We start from the raw sequence: 16,858 nt of genomic DNA, 5'->3' as shown, positions 1-16,858 counted from the left end.
AGTTGCATGGAGCATAACTACTTTGTAATGTCTCCTTAAAGTTCAAAACCTCTCAATTTAGTGTATCTAACTTTTGATTTTTTCAATGTCCATCCTCCATTAATTAGGATTTTACGTTAAATCCCAACAAAATTCTCAAAATACCACCTTTTTGTTTATAAAAAATATCTTTTTTTTTTTTTTTTTTTTTTTCAAATATTGAGCATGTGTATTTTTGCAAATAACGTTTAAATTCAGACAAGTGCCTCAATCTTTGTAATTTTGGGAAAAGTTAACGAACGGGTAAGATTGCAAACAATTGAAAGATTGATACACTAAATTGAGATAAATTGAATTTGAGGGGGAACATTGCAAAAGTGATGACAATTCAGGGGTAAAGTAAAGTTTCCCCATTCACAAAATACCCATTATTATAAATAAAGAAAAAAAAAAAACAATTGCAAAGAATTAGGCATAGGTATTTTTGCAAATTCAGTTAAATTTTGACAGCATGAATCTTTGCAATTTTTTTATTTTATTTTGAGAATTTTAATAAGATTTAACAGAAAATCCTAACGAATGGAGGACATTGGAAAAAATTGAAAGTTCAATACTTCAAATTGAAAAATTTTTATCTTTGGGGAGGATAATTTTAAAATGCATACAAATTTAGAGGAGTTAAGTGAAGTTTCTGTATTAATTAAGAGGTTTGACGGTGAAACATATGTAAAGTTTGGAGATCAGGGTGTAAAGGCACAGATATATAAATGGTTCAAACATCCTTTATTAGTTAGACAATAGTGAGGCTCTAGAGAAAGGAGTACTATACAGAGATAAGACAAATAGAAAAAGAAAAAAATACATGCACAAACAAGGTGAATTGAAGATGGTTAGAATATTATTGTATATTCTCATACTCTACCGCATTGCCATATTTGTGACGAAATATTTGCATAATATTCTCAATCGGACACAAATTTCCTCTAAACTATTCTCGTGCCGTTTAATATTTTTGGTTTCTAACAAATTAATGTTTAAGTTCCTATATTAATGGAATGACAATAAATGACTGTTAACATATTAAATAAAACTTGTGAGAAATGACATTTGGCACTTATTAGACTAAGTTGAAGAAAATTTTCTCCAAACTGATTCAGAGGAAATTTGTGCCCTACTCAATATATTATGAAAATATTTTTCACATGTTATGGTTATATTTGCTACCATATTAGCTATTATAAATATGCTATGAATATTTTGTGGTTAAGTAATTATTGTATTTCCTATGTTTTCTTGGCTATAAAATGATCATTCAATTGTATAGTTTACACATATCAAAAAGACAAGCTTATTTATGTCAAGTTCTATTTTATTTTGCTTGTCTTTTTCTTTAAAGATGATGCACAAGTTGGGTTTACAGGCATCATGTGATTAGCAAATTTGAAATGATTTTGAAGGGCTTTATTATTTGAAGTGTTGTTTATTTGGCTTTCATTGGATGTTTAATTTCCTTGTCTTTTCTTCTTTATTTGTTGGGACAAAATGATGTACACCACCAGTTAGGAAATTCATATATTTTCATCTTCTTCTGGTATTCTAGTAATATTTATTCCTATTCCTAACTAATCATCATTTCAGTTTACAGAAATTTCTCTAAGTATTGATTTTAAAGACAAAATTAAGCATATGTTTAAACATAGTGACCAAAGCAATACTAAATCCTATGATTCAATATATAATGATTCGGTTAATAAATGAGAAATGCTATGGGACCAAATTTTTTACTAAGAGATGGGAACCGAAATGATGTGAAGCTTATTCATTGGTACCCGTAGCATTTATTTTGATTAATTGTTTTGATCATTTTCAAGGAATAAGATTCACATTATTTTGGTATTCATATCTTGTTAAAAGATTTGGTACCTTAGCACTTTTCTAATAAAATTTCCTCCCTACCATAGGGTTGAGGAAAAGAACTCCGGTGACAATCTACCGAGGAAACTAATATACGCCACTATTCAAATTAACAAGGACGTCAATCATATTTCAGTACCATTTGACACCATGATGGACAAATTAATCATCTATGCATTTTTTTTTTTTTTTAATAAATGTGCTGAAGCTATTTGACGTCAATTTTTTTTTTCTGAAAAATGTTTTTCCTATTTTCTGGTATTTGGTACGACGAAAAATTGAGGTCAAATCAAAAATATTTTATGTTCAATAGGAAAATCTTCTTTAATATCAATAAAATGGTTTTTTTTTTTTTTTTTTTTTTTTTTTTTTTTTTTACTATAAACCATTTTTCAAATTTCAGCTTCTTCTTCTCAAATCGCCAGAGTTCATAGTTTCGGAACTAGTGTTCAAAACACCAGTTGGTTGGATGATGTTTTGATTATATTTGAATAAATATTATTTATTCTCTGATTTTATTATTGAATAGTGAGTATATACATTTATATTCTTTACATGGTATATACGTGTGAGTGTATCTGACTATACATTTATAATCTTAAAAGTGCCCAAGATACATTGTATTTGACTATGGTGGGAGTAAGGGAATTATCACACAGAAGATCATGGTTAAAAGTCCTTGCAACTTATAAAATTATTTTTTGTAGTCATAAATGGAACTGAGAACTCCATCTAGACTATAACATGTAAATATCAACAATCTATCTTGATTAGGAGAAGCAGGTGAGCTTCGGGTTGATATGCTGGTATAGGAGCAAGGTAGTAGCATGCACCGAACAGACCACGTGAGTCATCATTCTTTTATAACACTATCAAAAAAAAAATGATTTACATGCACATCGACTTATAACAATTACTCTAAATCCAGAAAAGTTCGTGAACTTAGATGTGAGTGTAGGTTGCTTTGATATATCAATGAGTGAGATCTTTCTGCCATCAACAATCTCGATGTGTTAGGTAATCTCATGTAACATTGTGCAATCACAATACTTATTAAAGTGCAGTCACAATTTTTTAGTGGAATTAATTGTAACTGGGACGATTCGCTTTGTTCAAGATAAGTTTTCAACAAAAAAAAAAAAAAAAAAAAAATAGTCATATGTTTCATCAAGCGGGTCATCACATTAGGCGTCTTTGATACAATTTGTAACAACTCAGAGAAAAGCTCTAGCCACACCTGCGGTATCACCCCCAAAAGGACTAGCCAATTTGCAACTTCTATAATTCCTTATAAATCTCAGTTTCACATAATCACTAAGCAATGTGAGATTTAACACTCATGACTATCTTTATAAACCATCCACTCTATATGAGCTACTCATCATCTTCCCAATATGAAATCGGGATGTTACAGTTATATACTTTGCACCTCAAAGCTGATAGATGGATAAAACACTAGCAACCTGGCAGTTAAATATGAGTATTCTCATAGCAAACTCTAGTGGTTAAATAAGAGTATACATTTAGCTTCTGTAATACGTGATTATGTGAAAATATGACAAATGAACATGTTAGTGTATGTATTTATATGATATAATATGTACCGGTTTACGTTTAAAATGATATTTTGCATTATCTTGTTATAAACTGTTTAACGGATCCATATTATGGGTGGTGGGGTGATTTACGTAGTATAGGAAACGTGAAAGAACAATAAGTGATTTTATTATTTTGTATATATAAACCTCTAAGATTTGTTTGCAAATAGCTATGATTTTAGAAACCAACACTTTTGTGAAAATCCTGCTTTGCAATAGCTGCTTAGTAAACTCCAGTTATAGAAGTTTTCAAAGGAAAAAATTGATCTCACATCACACATGTATGGTCAAAATGTTTAATACTTGTTGAGCAGTAAACTCATACATCCACATGTGAAATAGGAGAAATTTTACAAATGTTGTCGTGGAGGCTGTTAAGATAAGAGTTTTGTTCATGAGGTTAGCAGGAGGCCTACCAAATGGGGCCTACCAAATGAGCTCTTCAATTGAAAAAGCAAATGTGCCCGATGGCTAGTTGGCATATTTGGATTGGTCGCCAATCCACCACCAACAAATGAAAATAGAATGCTACGCTTGGCATCCATTTATCACATCCTTTGACAAGTGTTTGACAATACAAACCACGTCATGTCACCCAATGCGACATAAATATGATTAAAAATAAAATAAAATTGATTTGGCACCAGATATCCGGAGATTCGCTCCGACTAATCTTAAGGGTGCACAGGCCCTCAGCAAAGAGTTTTCCACAAGTGCACCTCGGTTATTCAAAGGGCAAACCCCCACGCCGATGGCCCCAAGAAGAAGTTTGAACTCCATGGGTTTCGAACCTAAGACCGGCTGTAAAACCACTAGGCCAACCCCTTGGGGTTACATAAAGTTGATAAATAAAGTTGATAAATGGGTAATGAAGAGTAGTATTATTCATTCACAATCAACAAAACAAGAAAGCAGGAAGCATACATGAAATGCTTGAAAACAGAAGCTATTAATCCTCCCCTGTGACGTATCATAATCTCCGCATCACTAAGTAAGTTGGCAACCTTGTCCCCTAAAGCTCAGAATCCACATTATCAAAAAGACATCAACAGAGGGCATGGTAACCAACTGATCAAAAAGTTAGTATGAAAAAAATCTAGGTAAGAGAAAATCTTAGCCAATAGATCAAAGAGTAAGTATAAAATCTCATAATCACAGCACAACTTAGTAAATGGGTAACCTCGTCCCTTGATTAGAATTTAGGATCAAAATTACAACACCTTCAGCACAACCCATTACATATTACAACTACATTATTTAAAAAAACAACATTTCATAGGGTCAAAATAATTATCCCCAAAAGCCCCCACAGATCTCTCAGACCAAGTTCATTGATGCAAATTCGAGAAGAGAGAGAGAGAGAGAGGTTAGTGCAGCAAGTAGCTTTTCATATACTTACAGGGTATCCCAGAAAAATGCAGAAGAAGAAACTTCAATTACCTCACTTAGCGAATTATCCACGACTGAGCATAAACTGAACTTAGATGATTAGATGGTGGCTGGGAGAAAGAGGCTATATACCAAACATCTATAGAAACTCATTAGTGCAAAAGTACAACGGTGTGCTGAAAATTATATCGAACATGATCTCACAGAGAAATAGACACAAGAAACATCTCATAATAGGGAGAGGCAAACCATCCACAGGAATGCGAATGCAAAACGACGGCTTATTCAGAGAGGGATCAAAAGACACTCATTCAGAGAACGATTGGGAGAGTGCCTACATGCATCCACCTTAAAGTAAACCAAACGGAGCACCGCAACTGCTTCATGTCTACAGAGCTTCCACATATAAATACAGATGTCAGAATGGGGCCGAGGTTGTTCTGCGAAGCTGATACTTTGGCTCGGGAGGAGGTGCAGATGGCAACATATTCTCCAGCTCCTGTAAGATAAGGACCAATGTTAAATATCACACATAAGTAATGAATTGGTTGAAGTAAAAAGGAGCATATAATGGGTTCCTATTTGGGTCAATTCAAACCAGCATATAATTTTCAATCATATTCTTAAGAAATTTTCACAAGGAAACATCAAATCTAAACACCCACCCTCCCCTGGGTTATTAAAAAGTATTCCTAGATTCACTCTATTCTTTGTGTGCATTGTAGTGCGAGTATATATATATATATATATATATATATATCTGCTGTTGCGTAATTTAAAGAAATGTCCATTTAAGATGAATAAATATAATTAAATATGCCACAAGAGCCATATGCATATATAACCAATCACACCACGAACTTACCAAAAGAAAAAAACTAATCACACCAAACAACCATAGAATATTTAAGAACTTAGAACAATATTGACATGCATGTGCGAACATGTAAAGACAATACTATTTACTACCATATCCTTGCCGATTCGTATCCTACTTCTTCAAAAATTATTGTCTCAGTTTATTCTTATAAAAGGCATGTTGCATAACTGTATCGATGCTTCACAGGAGACCACAGACAAGAATGCACAACATGGTCACACTAAACCCACATATTGATTCTTTCCATACTATTTTCAATTTGGTTGGAGTAGTCCTTTAAGCCAAATCGATATTTTCTTTCTCTAATCCTGCAACTATTTTTTTTGTTGGTAAACACAACTCATGCACCCATATGATATTGGATGGCTTCACCCTCTGTCCCTTTTCTTTGTTTTTTTCCCCCAAAAGGAAATATGTCATTTTTATCTGAACCATTGGCACATCTAAATGCTTATGCCAGACTGGCAAGATTCCTTGAAATGTCAAATAAATATTATTGCTGTAGGCAAAGGGTTAAAATATAAACTAAGGGAGTAAGTTATATTCAATTGCACAATGATATGGTATTCAAGTTATGGTATAATCGCAGAACAGCAATCCCCACGAGAGTAAAAATAACAAAAAGATCATGAAGCTCAGAACATATTGCTATGAAAGAACCCCTGAAATTACAAATTTACAAATAAAGGGTCCAAAATAATATTCAAAATTGTACAAGGCAGGCTGCCTTTAACAGACATCCACTGAAACAACAAAACCATTTGTTTAACTTCCCAAAACATGAATAAAAAACATCAAATGCAAACTAGTTATGAGCTTAATAAACAATCAAACAGCCAGCAGAAGAAATTGAGAACATCTGACATTCGAAATTGGAGCAAAAGCGGGAGGTATAAAAATAGTTGAGAGCAATAGTTTCTGAAGGACAAGCTTTAATGCCCTGGTTTGACAATTATATCGATAATATTTGGTCTTCGGTATTCTCAGCAAGGAATGTTCATAACAAAGTGACTGAAAATTAACAGATACCCCTACGAGATGGCTTCTTTAGCGTTTACAAATTGTTATGGAGCATTATTACAGAGTCGATATATATATATATAAAGAGAGGGAGAGGGAGGGGAAGAACTATGGATTCTCCATGACGGCATTGCTACATCAGGCTTTCGCCCATTGAAGAAAGTTCCTCCTGTAGGAATCTGGGCCGTGTCTCAGTCCGTGCAGTAGACTCACTTAATCCATATATATATTCACCTCGCCATAAAAGAACACACCTCACCTTCCTCTAGCATAAAGAGTTGTCTCCACCCCCCCCCCCCCCCCCCCCCCTTCTCTCAATCTGGAGCATATATATTATATAAGCCTAATTTGGAACAAATGAACTCTTAACTTGTTAAGATACAGACTTTGTAAACACGTCAACAAGTTGATTGCCCGACTTCATGAATGACATAGATATATCTCCACTCAATATTTTTTCTTGAATGAAATAACAATCAACCTCAATATGCTTAGCCCTTTCATGAAACACAGGATTAGAGGCAATATGATTATCACAAAACAATAGAATAGGAGTTGGAGTTGGAAGACCAATTTTATAAAGAAAATGTTGTAACCATGTTACTTCACGTGCAGTATTAGCCATTGCTATATACCCACTTATGCACTTGATCATACCATCACAGTTAATTTCTTACTTTTCCTTCTAACTAGATTGCCCCCTAAAGAACGTACAGTACCCTGCGGTAGATTTTCTATCTGATGGAGAACCTACCCAATCAGCATCAACGAAACCTTCTACCTTGACATGTCCATTTCGCTTACACAATATACCGAGACCAGGAGCTCTCTTAACATAACGTACAATACAAGTAACCATGTCCCAATGTTGGACTCTAGGAGTCTCCAAGAATAGACTTACTATACTTATTGCATAAGAAATATCTGGTCTAGTAATTGTCAAATAATTTAGTTTTCCAATTAGTCGACAATATCTACCAGGATCTTCAAATAACTCCCTGTTGTCTTTTAAAAGTTTCTGATTTATTGGATCCATAGGAACATCGACAGGCCGTATGCCTAACATGCTAGTTTCATCTAACAAATCAGGTCTTCCTAAGTCTTTGATATGAAATCAAAGTGCATAAACTATTTCAATCTAGCAAAACCACCTAAGTCATTCCACGTATTTCAATTAGTATGCAAATGGAATAAATTATTTGTTTGGTATTTGTGAACATCAAACTCCAATTCAGTATTGTGAGATTAACCAAAATGACTAATGGGGTGATTGGTGACACAAGAACTTGTACGTTTTCAGAGAGCAACAGGCAACGATTCTGGCTCAAATGGTGAAACCGAATCTGAAGACGACGAGAAAATTGATGTAGGCACAAGAGCAGATGGCCTTGGGCGACGAGAGTAAACTTATGAGTGAGCAGGAGATAGTGCAGGCAATAACTCTGAATGAAAAGTGGCTAAGGTACACAGGATAACAAATGGAATAGGGGGTGACACAAAAACAAAGTCATCAGGAGAACTAACAATGAAGTAATATGATGTAGATTCAAAAAAGATAAATCAGCACTAGTCAAATGTCCTCTCAGAACTGGACTATAACACCGATAACCATTCTGGGTGCAAGAATAGCCAAGAAATACATATTTAGTAGCACGAGTATCAAGTTTATTAAAGCCAGAACCAAGATTGTGAACATAGTAGGTACACCCAAAAAATTTTGGAGGAAAAGAAAACAAAGGAGATGAAGGAAGCAATATGCAATGAGGGGATGCACTATCTAGAATAGAGGAAGGCATCCAATTGATAAGATAATATGCACTAAGAACTGCATCACTCCAAAATCGTTTCAGGGTATTCATGTGAAACAGGAGAGATTGGTAACTTCCAATAAATAATGGTTCTTACATTATGCCGCACCATTGAGATGTGGAGTGTGAACACAAGATATTTGATGGATAACGCCTTTGCTAACCAAATAGGTAGAAAAAGTAGACTCATACTTTTTGGCATTATGAGAAAGCAAAATGTGAATTTTCTATCCAAATTGAGTTTGAATTTCACTATGGAAAAGTTGAAATGTAGAGAATAACCCAGAATGATTTTGCATCAAACATAGCCAGCGAGAATGATCATCCACAAAGGTTACAAAATAGTAAAATTTTAGAAGCAACATCTAGTGGTCCTCATACATCAAAATGTACCAACTCAAAAGGACTAATTCCAACTAGGATTCCCAGTAGGTAAAGACATACGATGATGTTTGTCAACTTCACAAGACTCGCAATGAAAAGAAGACTACGCTATCAACCTAAAAGGTAGCTCTGATACAATTTGTAGCGACTCAGAGAAAGCACTATCCACATCTACGCTATCACCCTAAAAAGACTAGTCAATTTGAAGCTTCACTAGAATCAATTATAAAACTCAATTTCACCTAATAAGTAAGCAAGCAATGTGAGACTTAGCACCCATAAGTGTTTTATAAGCCACCCACTCAATATGAGCTACTCATCTTCCTAATATGGGAACGAGATGTTATAGCTCAAGATAGTAATCAAATCATAATTGGATGTCTAACCAGTGGTAGGAGGTCTAGATGATGATAGAGAGAGGTTCTCCTAAGATGACACCTGATTGACTGTTCCAAACTGTTTACCATGGAGAGCCCAATAATAATCCACAATATGATTGTGACGACCACAATGAGCGTATTTGTGAGATTCTCAACCACTGGATCGACCACCTCCCCTCAAATTCCGACCACCTAGGGAGCCATGGCTTCTTCTAGCACTACATCCCTTGCTAGAACCACCTTGAGTTGCAACAAAAGTGGATTGGTATCTACTTGTCCAGGGACTAGTAGAATTAACACTCTTGAGCATAGCACGCTGAAGTTGAGAAAAGACTTTTTGTGAAAAAGTGAAGGCTAGTACTCACAAGCAGGCTCATATTTTAGCTCCAAGCCATGAAAAAAATCAATATCCTCACGTTTTTCCATGCATGCAAAATCAGATGCGAGTGATTGTGACATATTTCTTCTTCAACCAATCTCATGACACGAGAATAATATTCCTCCAAACTCTGATTTCTTTACTTGCTCCCTAAAGGATTTTGTGTAATGCTGCTTACCTCAACCAGCATGGCAGTGTTTGTGTTATAGTAATCAATGAGTTACATATAACATCTAACTTAAACTCTTCACTATCAATACAAGTTAAACACTACTATCACAAGTGTTCTTCTATTGACACTTGATGTTTATCTTCCTCTTCTTCATCTTGTACGATATCTCTAGGCGGTTGAGTTTGAGTAGGTCTAATACACCCCCGCAATTTCGATGGTGGAAATCTAACGTTGAGATTGGACTTGAGTAGTGTGAACTTTTTGGAGACTAGCGGCTTTGTGAGAAAGTCAGCCACTTGATCCTTGCCGGAGATGAACCAAACATCAAGACTTTTGGATGCCACCTTGTCTCGTACAAAGTGATAGTCAATGGCGATGTGCTTTGTCCGAGTATGAAACATAGGATTGGAAGTAAGATACATTACTCCAATATTATCACAATGTAGAATCGGAACACTAGGTAGAGAGATTCCAAGTTCACCCAAGAGAGATTGAATCCAAGTTAATGCAGCAGAGGTATTAGCTAGAGCCTTGTACTCTGATTCAGTCCCAAAGTATTACGTATGCACCTCACACATCGAGGTAACATTCTCAATTGCAAAGGATATGCGCTTAAGGTGCTCCCAAATAGCCTTCGCAAAACGAAGATGCAATAGAGTAGAACCAATACTTGGTTCAATAATCGTAAGCATGAGGGACATGATTTGATTGTCTTTCTAGTCCCAAAGGCAAAAGGAAAAAACATTATGATGTAACATAAAAGTGAAAACAGTTTTTGTGTTTTGAAGAGTGTCTTGTGCTTTGAGTTGTTTGTTAATGTTTTGACTTGAACTTCAAATGCAAGATTGAAAACAAGTTGTTAACAAACATAGCCAATGTTTTCGACTTATCTGAAAGAAGATGATCAAACAAGCCTTTAACACGTAAAAAGGCTTCAACAGATCATGCCCAATAGATATAAATCTAAGAAATCATTGGAGAATTGTTTTTTTTTTTTATAAGTAATGATGCATTAAGAGAGCGCAGAGGGGCGCAATCCAAATACACAGGAAATATACAAGAGAGCAACTAAGAAGGGGAGAAAGAAGAAGAAAACATAAAAAGAAAATCAGGAAAATTGATCACTAAGGGTGCAAGCCAGCCTGCAGTCCAAGTATAGAAATCATTGGAGAATTAAACACTGATGTGGTCGGAATGAGGTCAGGCTTGATAACCATTTCATGAATTAGCTGGAAATTGGTTGGAAAACAACAAATCGGCTGGAAAATAGGCTGTACGGGCCAAAAAATAGAGTGACCAAGCAAAATAAGCTGAAACCAGTCAAAATAGGTAGAAACCAAGACAAAATAGGCCGAAACAGAGCCAAAATGAAAACCACCAAAATCGGCCGACAAGTTGATAGAAACCACCAAAACCTTGCTGGAAACCACCTAATTGTTGGGAACATTGCTAAAAACCATTGAAACCAGCAGAGGTGAGCCAGAAAACACCGATATCAGCCAAAATGTGTCGTAGAATACCAATTCCGTCCGGGTCAACTCATATTCAGGTCAATCCTATTTGAATATGTGTCGGGGCTAACAAGGCAGGTTTGGGCCCAAGCTAAAAAGTGGCTCTTTTTCTTTTTTGTTTCTAGATATGGGCTTGGGCTGACCTTAGTTGGTTGAGCTCGACCCAAGTGATTGGGCTTGGCCCAAGTTGATTGGGCTTGAACTGATCTGGTTGGACTTTCTCATGATTTAGGTTGGTGTTTGGGTATGTGTGGGTTGGGCTTCAAGTTGGCCAAAGAGTGAAAGTGGAATAAGGCTAATCCGGGATAAGAAATTAAACTTAAACGAGTTTCTCGGATAGGAATAGGATACACTTGCAACCAATCACCGGTGTTCTTCAAAACTTGTCAGAGGCCAGTGAACAACCAGATGTCGCCAACAAAACCTACGACAACAACTACAAAGGTGACCAAAGACTAGAACAGCAACAACCACAAGCCACCACACTTCATCGGAGAACCACTACAACACCAAATTATGCAGTGATTCCACCACTAACTAGAAGGCACAGACATCTCCGACCACCACAATGAATACCTAATCACAACTTTCGATCGCATCTTCATCCAAAGATCCTGGTAACAAAGGCGCCATCGGCTCCACATGAGAGTCAAAACTTTGATCTTGCTACAGACAGCCGAACTAAGAAAAATAAAAAGAAAAATGGGGATTTACAAGTTGATACAAATTAAAAATGGAACAAAAAAACTATGATTAAGAGAAAGATTATACAGGCTCCATACCATGTAACAGAAAGTAAATGGAATGGGGAATTATAAAAGAGTCACAATTTTCGCTAGACCTCATAATTGATAGAGATATATAGAAACAAATACAATATTCTGGAAAATGGACACCTCACCATGGGAAAACTCATAGGGACACCTCATATGAACACCTTAGCATAGGACAACTCACTCATAGGGACACCTCACCAGCTATGTTTTCCTCTCTTTTTTTCTAGTTAATAAACATAATTGACACAACCATACAGGATCGATCCCATGACCATACCCCACCCCTTGTTTTAGGGGGCAGGAGAACCTGTTATATTGTTAAATTGATCCTCCAATGCTCATATAAAAATTTCCCATATCCACCAAGCTATTTGTGTTAAAAAATTATCCACAAAGTTTCAAAATGTAGTAAAATAAGCATCCAGCTACACTGCAATTCCAAAAATTGTGCCTGTGTGAGTGTCTGACAACAGGCATGTAGATGAAACCATATAATCTGCTAAGGGAAAATATGTCAGTGTCTGGTTAACGACAAGCCTTGTGTTAAAAAAAAGGCATACAGTTTCTAATATTCAAGACACCGAATTAGCATAGAAACTGCTAGTAAGACGGTCTACGACGATGCAGCACATATACGGATATGACACTTCCCAGTATGTACCCAGTACTACAACAATGCATGCAAAGTTTGAAAATAAGAATTTTCAACTTTTGTAACATATCTGATACTTCTTTTTGGGTGCTCTTGAATGAGTACCAGATACACCTGAAGGATATGACCTTTTTTAAGCATATAAATGGACATAATTGTAACAGGAACACATGAAAGGTTTATAACATTTTTTTTTCTTATTATTAATGTAGCTTGCATGATTCAATAATAACTATAGCATATTTAAAAGTGTAACAGAAAATTTACTATATACAAAAGTATCATATTTTTACAAGGGAAGTACATTAATCCCCTCTAACTACAAAGCAATTTGCAATGTCCCCCAAAACTTTCAATTTATGCTCCCCACCAAAAAAAAAAAAAAATCCCATTGGAGTTGCAATGTAACATATTTGCGTTAAAATGACAAAATTACCCTTGATAAAAAAAAAATTTTAAAAAAAATTACAAAAAGACAAAAAACAGAAAAACAAAAATAAAATAAAATAAAATAATTCAGAAAAATAAAAAAGACAAAAACTTAGGAAAAATTGTACGTTTTTTTTAATAAAAAAAAATTACCAAGTGTATTTTTGCCATCTTTTGTACAAAAGGATGAAATTGCAACACCAGTGCTACTTTGAGAGGGGGGAGGGAGACATTGCACAAATTGAAAGTTCAAGGGGACATCGCAAATTGCTTAGTAGTTAGAGCGGGTAAATGCATTTTTCCATATTTTAATTTATTAGCATGTCTCCTCCCTAATGTATATTACTTTTTCAAAATTTTCATGCTAACACATCTGCATCGAAACATACCCATAACCCACATCCATGCTGCTTCCTAAGACTTATAATTTTCTTTGCATCAGCAGTTGAAAAGATAGCAGACTACCATTATGCTTTTGAGACAGAAAAAAAGCTATTTAAAAAATAAATAAATAAAAGTAAGATAAACCCAAAGAATATGTCAATGTCTTAAACGAAGAACCTAACCTTCCGTTTCCGGAGCCTTTCATTTTCTTCTTCCAGACGTGAAACTTTGTTCTCCAGTTCATTAGTGTAAGCCTATTAAAGTGATCTTTCAGGTCATTCAAAAATTCAGAAAACAAAAACTGAAAAGGAAAAAGGTAAAGAAAACACAGCAACGCATTTGAAACAACCAACACTTTTGAAAGCTAACCTGCTTCCTTGCTCGTGAACGGGCAGCAGATTCACGGTTCTTGATCATCCTCTTCTGCCTTCTCTCAACGGTCTTCTCAACTGCGTCCTCTGGGATGCCTCTCTTTCTCCCATGCGATTGTGTGTCTGATAATGTTCCCATCAAAGGAGAAGTTAAGGCTAACTGGTTTTCTGGATATGGAACATCCATCACAGCACCAGCAGACATCTGCAGTGGTATAGGCTGGCCAGGCATATAAATCCCCATCATACTCTGCTGTGGCTGCTGATATTGTTGTTGTGGATACTGCATCCATTGACCTTGCTGTTGAAACTGCGGCACTACATTCTGATCAACCCCAACAGGACCAGCACTTTTTTTGTCCGAAGATGTTTCAGCCACAACTCCTGCTTTCACCAAGAAATCCTCCAATGTCATCTCTCCCAAAGTTGGCTGCCGGTCCCGAGATTTCTTTTCCTCACTATTCTTGCTTTGCTGAATATCTCTCCAAACCTCATCAACCGTCTTCTTGCTAAGTGCACTAGTTAATGAAAGGCTAGCCTGACGCTGCAGGGCAGTTTGATTGGCCTGTGCTGTGCTCTCAATGTCCATACCTGTGGACTGGTTGGCCTCAGCAGTCCACACATTTTTGAGAAGCTCATCAAGGTTCATGCTGCTAAGTGGTTTCCCCAAGTCACCTAACTGATTTTGAACCTCATCAAGCGTAAGACTGTACATTGAGTTTTGTCGCGCCAATGGCGCGAATTGCGACTGTTTGCCATTACTATCACCACCACCTTGAGACCCCATTATCTCAATCCCCATTCACCAACCCTCAATTCATTTAATCATTCAATCTCAAACTCAAATGTATATAGTAACAACCAAAAGAACTCAAAAATTTAGCCCTAAGATCTGCTGAACCCAACCTTCAACACTGTCCCGTCAATCAGAAACCTGAAAATCCCAAATCAAAAATTCAGACTCCCAGCAATTCGTCAAAATTCATGGGAGCTCAGATGATCTAAAATTACCTTCAAATAACTAGATCACATGCAAAATACACACTGCATATATATTTGGAAAACGAAAAGAAAAAACCTATGAGGGTTAGAAATCTTTAATCAATTTCTTCTTTCTGGAGATGGGTAGAAATCTTTAATATATTTCACACAAAGCACATGCATAGAACAGAACTATAACCTCCATTTTACCAGATAATTTTTGTAACCCTGAAGCTATTTGAAAAAAACAAAAACAAAAACAAAGAAAGAAAGAAAAAACTAGTTAATCCCCATTAAATTTACAACTTAAAATCCCTTGAAGGGTAAAGAGTCAAGAGGATCCTCTTTAAAAGTTATCTTAAAGCTTACCTCAGAAACAATGAGCCTTTGAAATATTAAACCCCAAAAAATACATCCAGACGAGCCATAGACAATGAATCCCCCACCTATATTCACATTGGTGGAAAACAGGAATACTCTTTTTCAGAACAGAATGCGGTAAATCTCTTGCATGCACCAAGAAAAGGCATAACTTCGACCATCCCATGACCAATTCCTTCGAAACCCTAAACCCACTAGTCAAACCCAAACAAACAAACCCACAGAACGCCCCCAATGAAATTCCCATCTCAAAGCTAACAAGCCAATTCACTGGAATATTATAAAATCATAAAATGGAAAATGGAAAACGAAAAATGCAAATTTTTTTATTACAATTGGATCAAAAAAAACAGATTACACAAAACAAGATCATAGCTTTACATCACCCAGAACCCCAGATTGTAATAAAAATGCGAAAAAACAAAAAAGGGAAGAAAATGGTATGCATGCAAGTCAATCAGTGTTCTTATTAGAAAATGCATCAACCCAAAAAAAAAAAAACAAAAATTAGAAAGAACAGAGCAAAGATCAGAAACTCCCTTTGTGGACCCAAATGTAAAAACAAGACAGAAAACCAAGAAAGAAATGAGTGAGGGGGTCAAGAAACCGAAAGAAAATCAGGGTGTAACTTACTTGATCTGAATCTGTACTATTTCGGAAGGATTGAGAATAAGGAAAGGGACTTTTAGGCCTGTTGAGACTTGGGTTTTACTTTTCAGTGGAAATCATCAGCAGCAGCATGTACATAAACATAAGTACATGTTTGTAAACATGTCCTTGCTTGCAGAGGGACAATCCCAGGTGGGTGCCTGAGAGCGAGAGACTCGGGAAAAACCAAAACGCCTAAATTTTATTTATACTCCCACACACAAACAAACTTAATTGGCTCATTTTACTTTTGTTTATAGTTTCCAATGTGAATATAATAAGAAATTATACCATGTGGGCGCCCTCATGTCATAATCATGAGCTCTCCCACTTGCACAAATGACGATAAATGTGTCTTGCTTTCGCTCCTGCAGGCCCCAAACACAACACAATTCCTCACCTACAAATTTTTTGATCCATTATAACATCATCTTATATATATATATATATATATATATATATATGTGTGTGTGTGTGTTAGATTTTGATGTAAAATGGTTAATTAAATTTTTAAAAAAAATTTAATGTATTTTACATTTTTATCTGCATTGCCTACCTAAATGTAGGGAAGAAAATGCATAATTTTTCTTTTTTTTTTGTTTTTATGATTTTCTCTCCTTTCTCTTTCTCTTTCTACTTTTCCTTAAAAAAAATAAGGAGAAACTTCACTTTGACCTCCTGAACTTCAAGCCGATTTTACAAATTCTTCTGAACTTTTAAATCTCTCACTTTGAACCCCTAAACTTTCAAGTTCTATCACTTTGGACTCCTCTGTTAGTTTTCATCGTTCAACTTAAACAGTTTGACTTTTTATGCCTATTA

At 35.6% G+C, this 16,858-nt stretch overlaps 1 protein-coding gene across 1 annotated transcript; it reads right to left on the bottom strand.

The window, feature by feature from the left end:
- Positions 1-4,655: 4,655 nt before the first annotated feature.
- Positions 4,656-16,241, bottom strand: AREB3 (ABA-responsive element binding protein 3). The gene is made up of 4 exons (XM_059602048.2): positions 16,022-16,241; positions 14,025-14,960; positions 13,838-13,909; positions 4,656-5,379 (listed from the first exon to the last, which is right to left on the bottom strand). Exons 2-4 carry the CDS (start codon positions 14,826-14,828, stop codon positions 5,299-5,301), a joined length of 957 nt encoding a protein of 318 aa, XP_059458031.1. The 5' UTR covers positions 14,829-14,960; positions 16,022-16,241; the 3' UTR covers positions 4,656-5,298.
- Positions 16,242-16,858: the final 617 nt, after the last annotated feature.

This window comes from Corylus avellana, chromosome 2 (assembly GCF_965113065.1).
Source record: "Corylus avellana chromosome 2, dhCorAvel1.hap1.2, whole genome shotgun sequence".
Classification (NCBI taxonomy): Eukaryota; Viridiplantae; Streptophyta; class Magnoliopsida; order Fagales; family Betulaceae; genus Corylus; species Corylus avellana.
The sequence above is the reverse complement of the archived record's forward strand: the minus strand, read 5'-3'. Positions and strand labels throughout refer to the sequence as shown.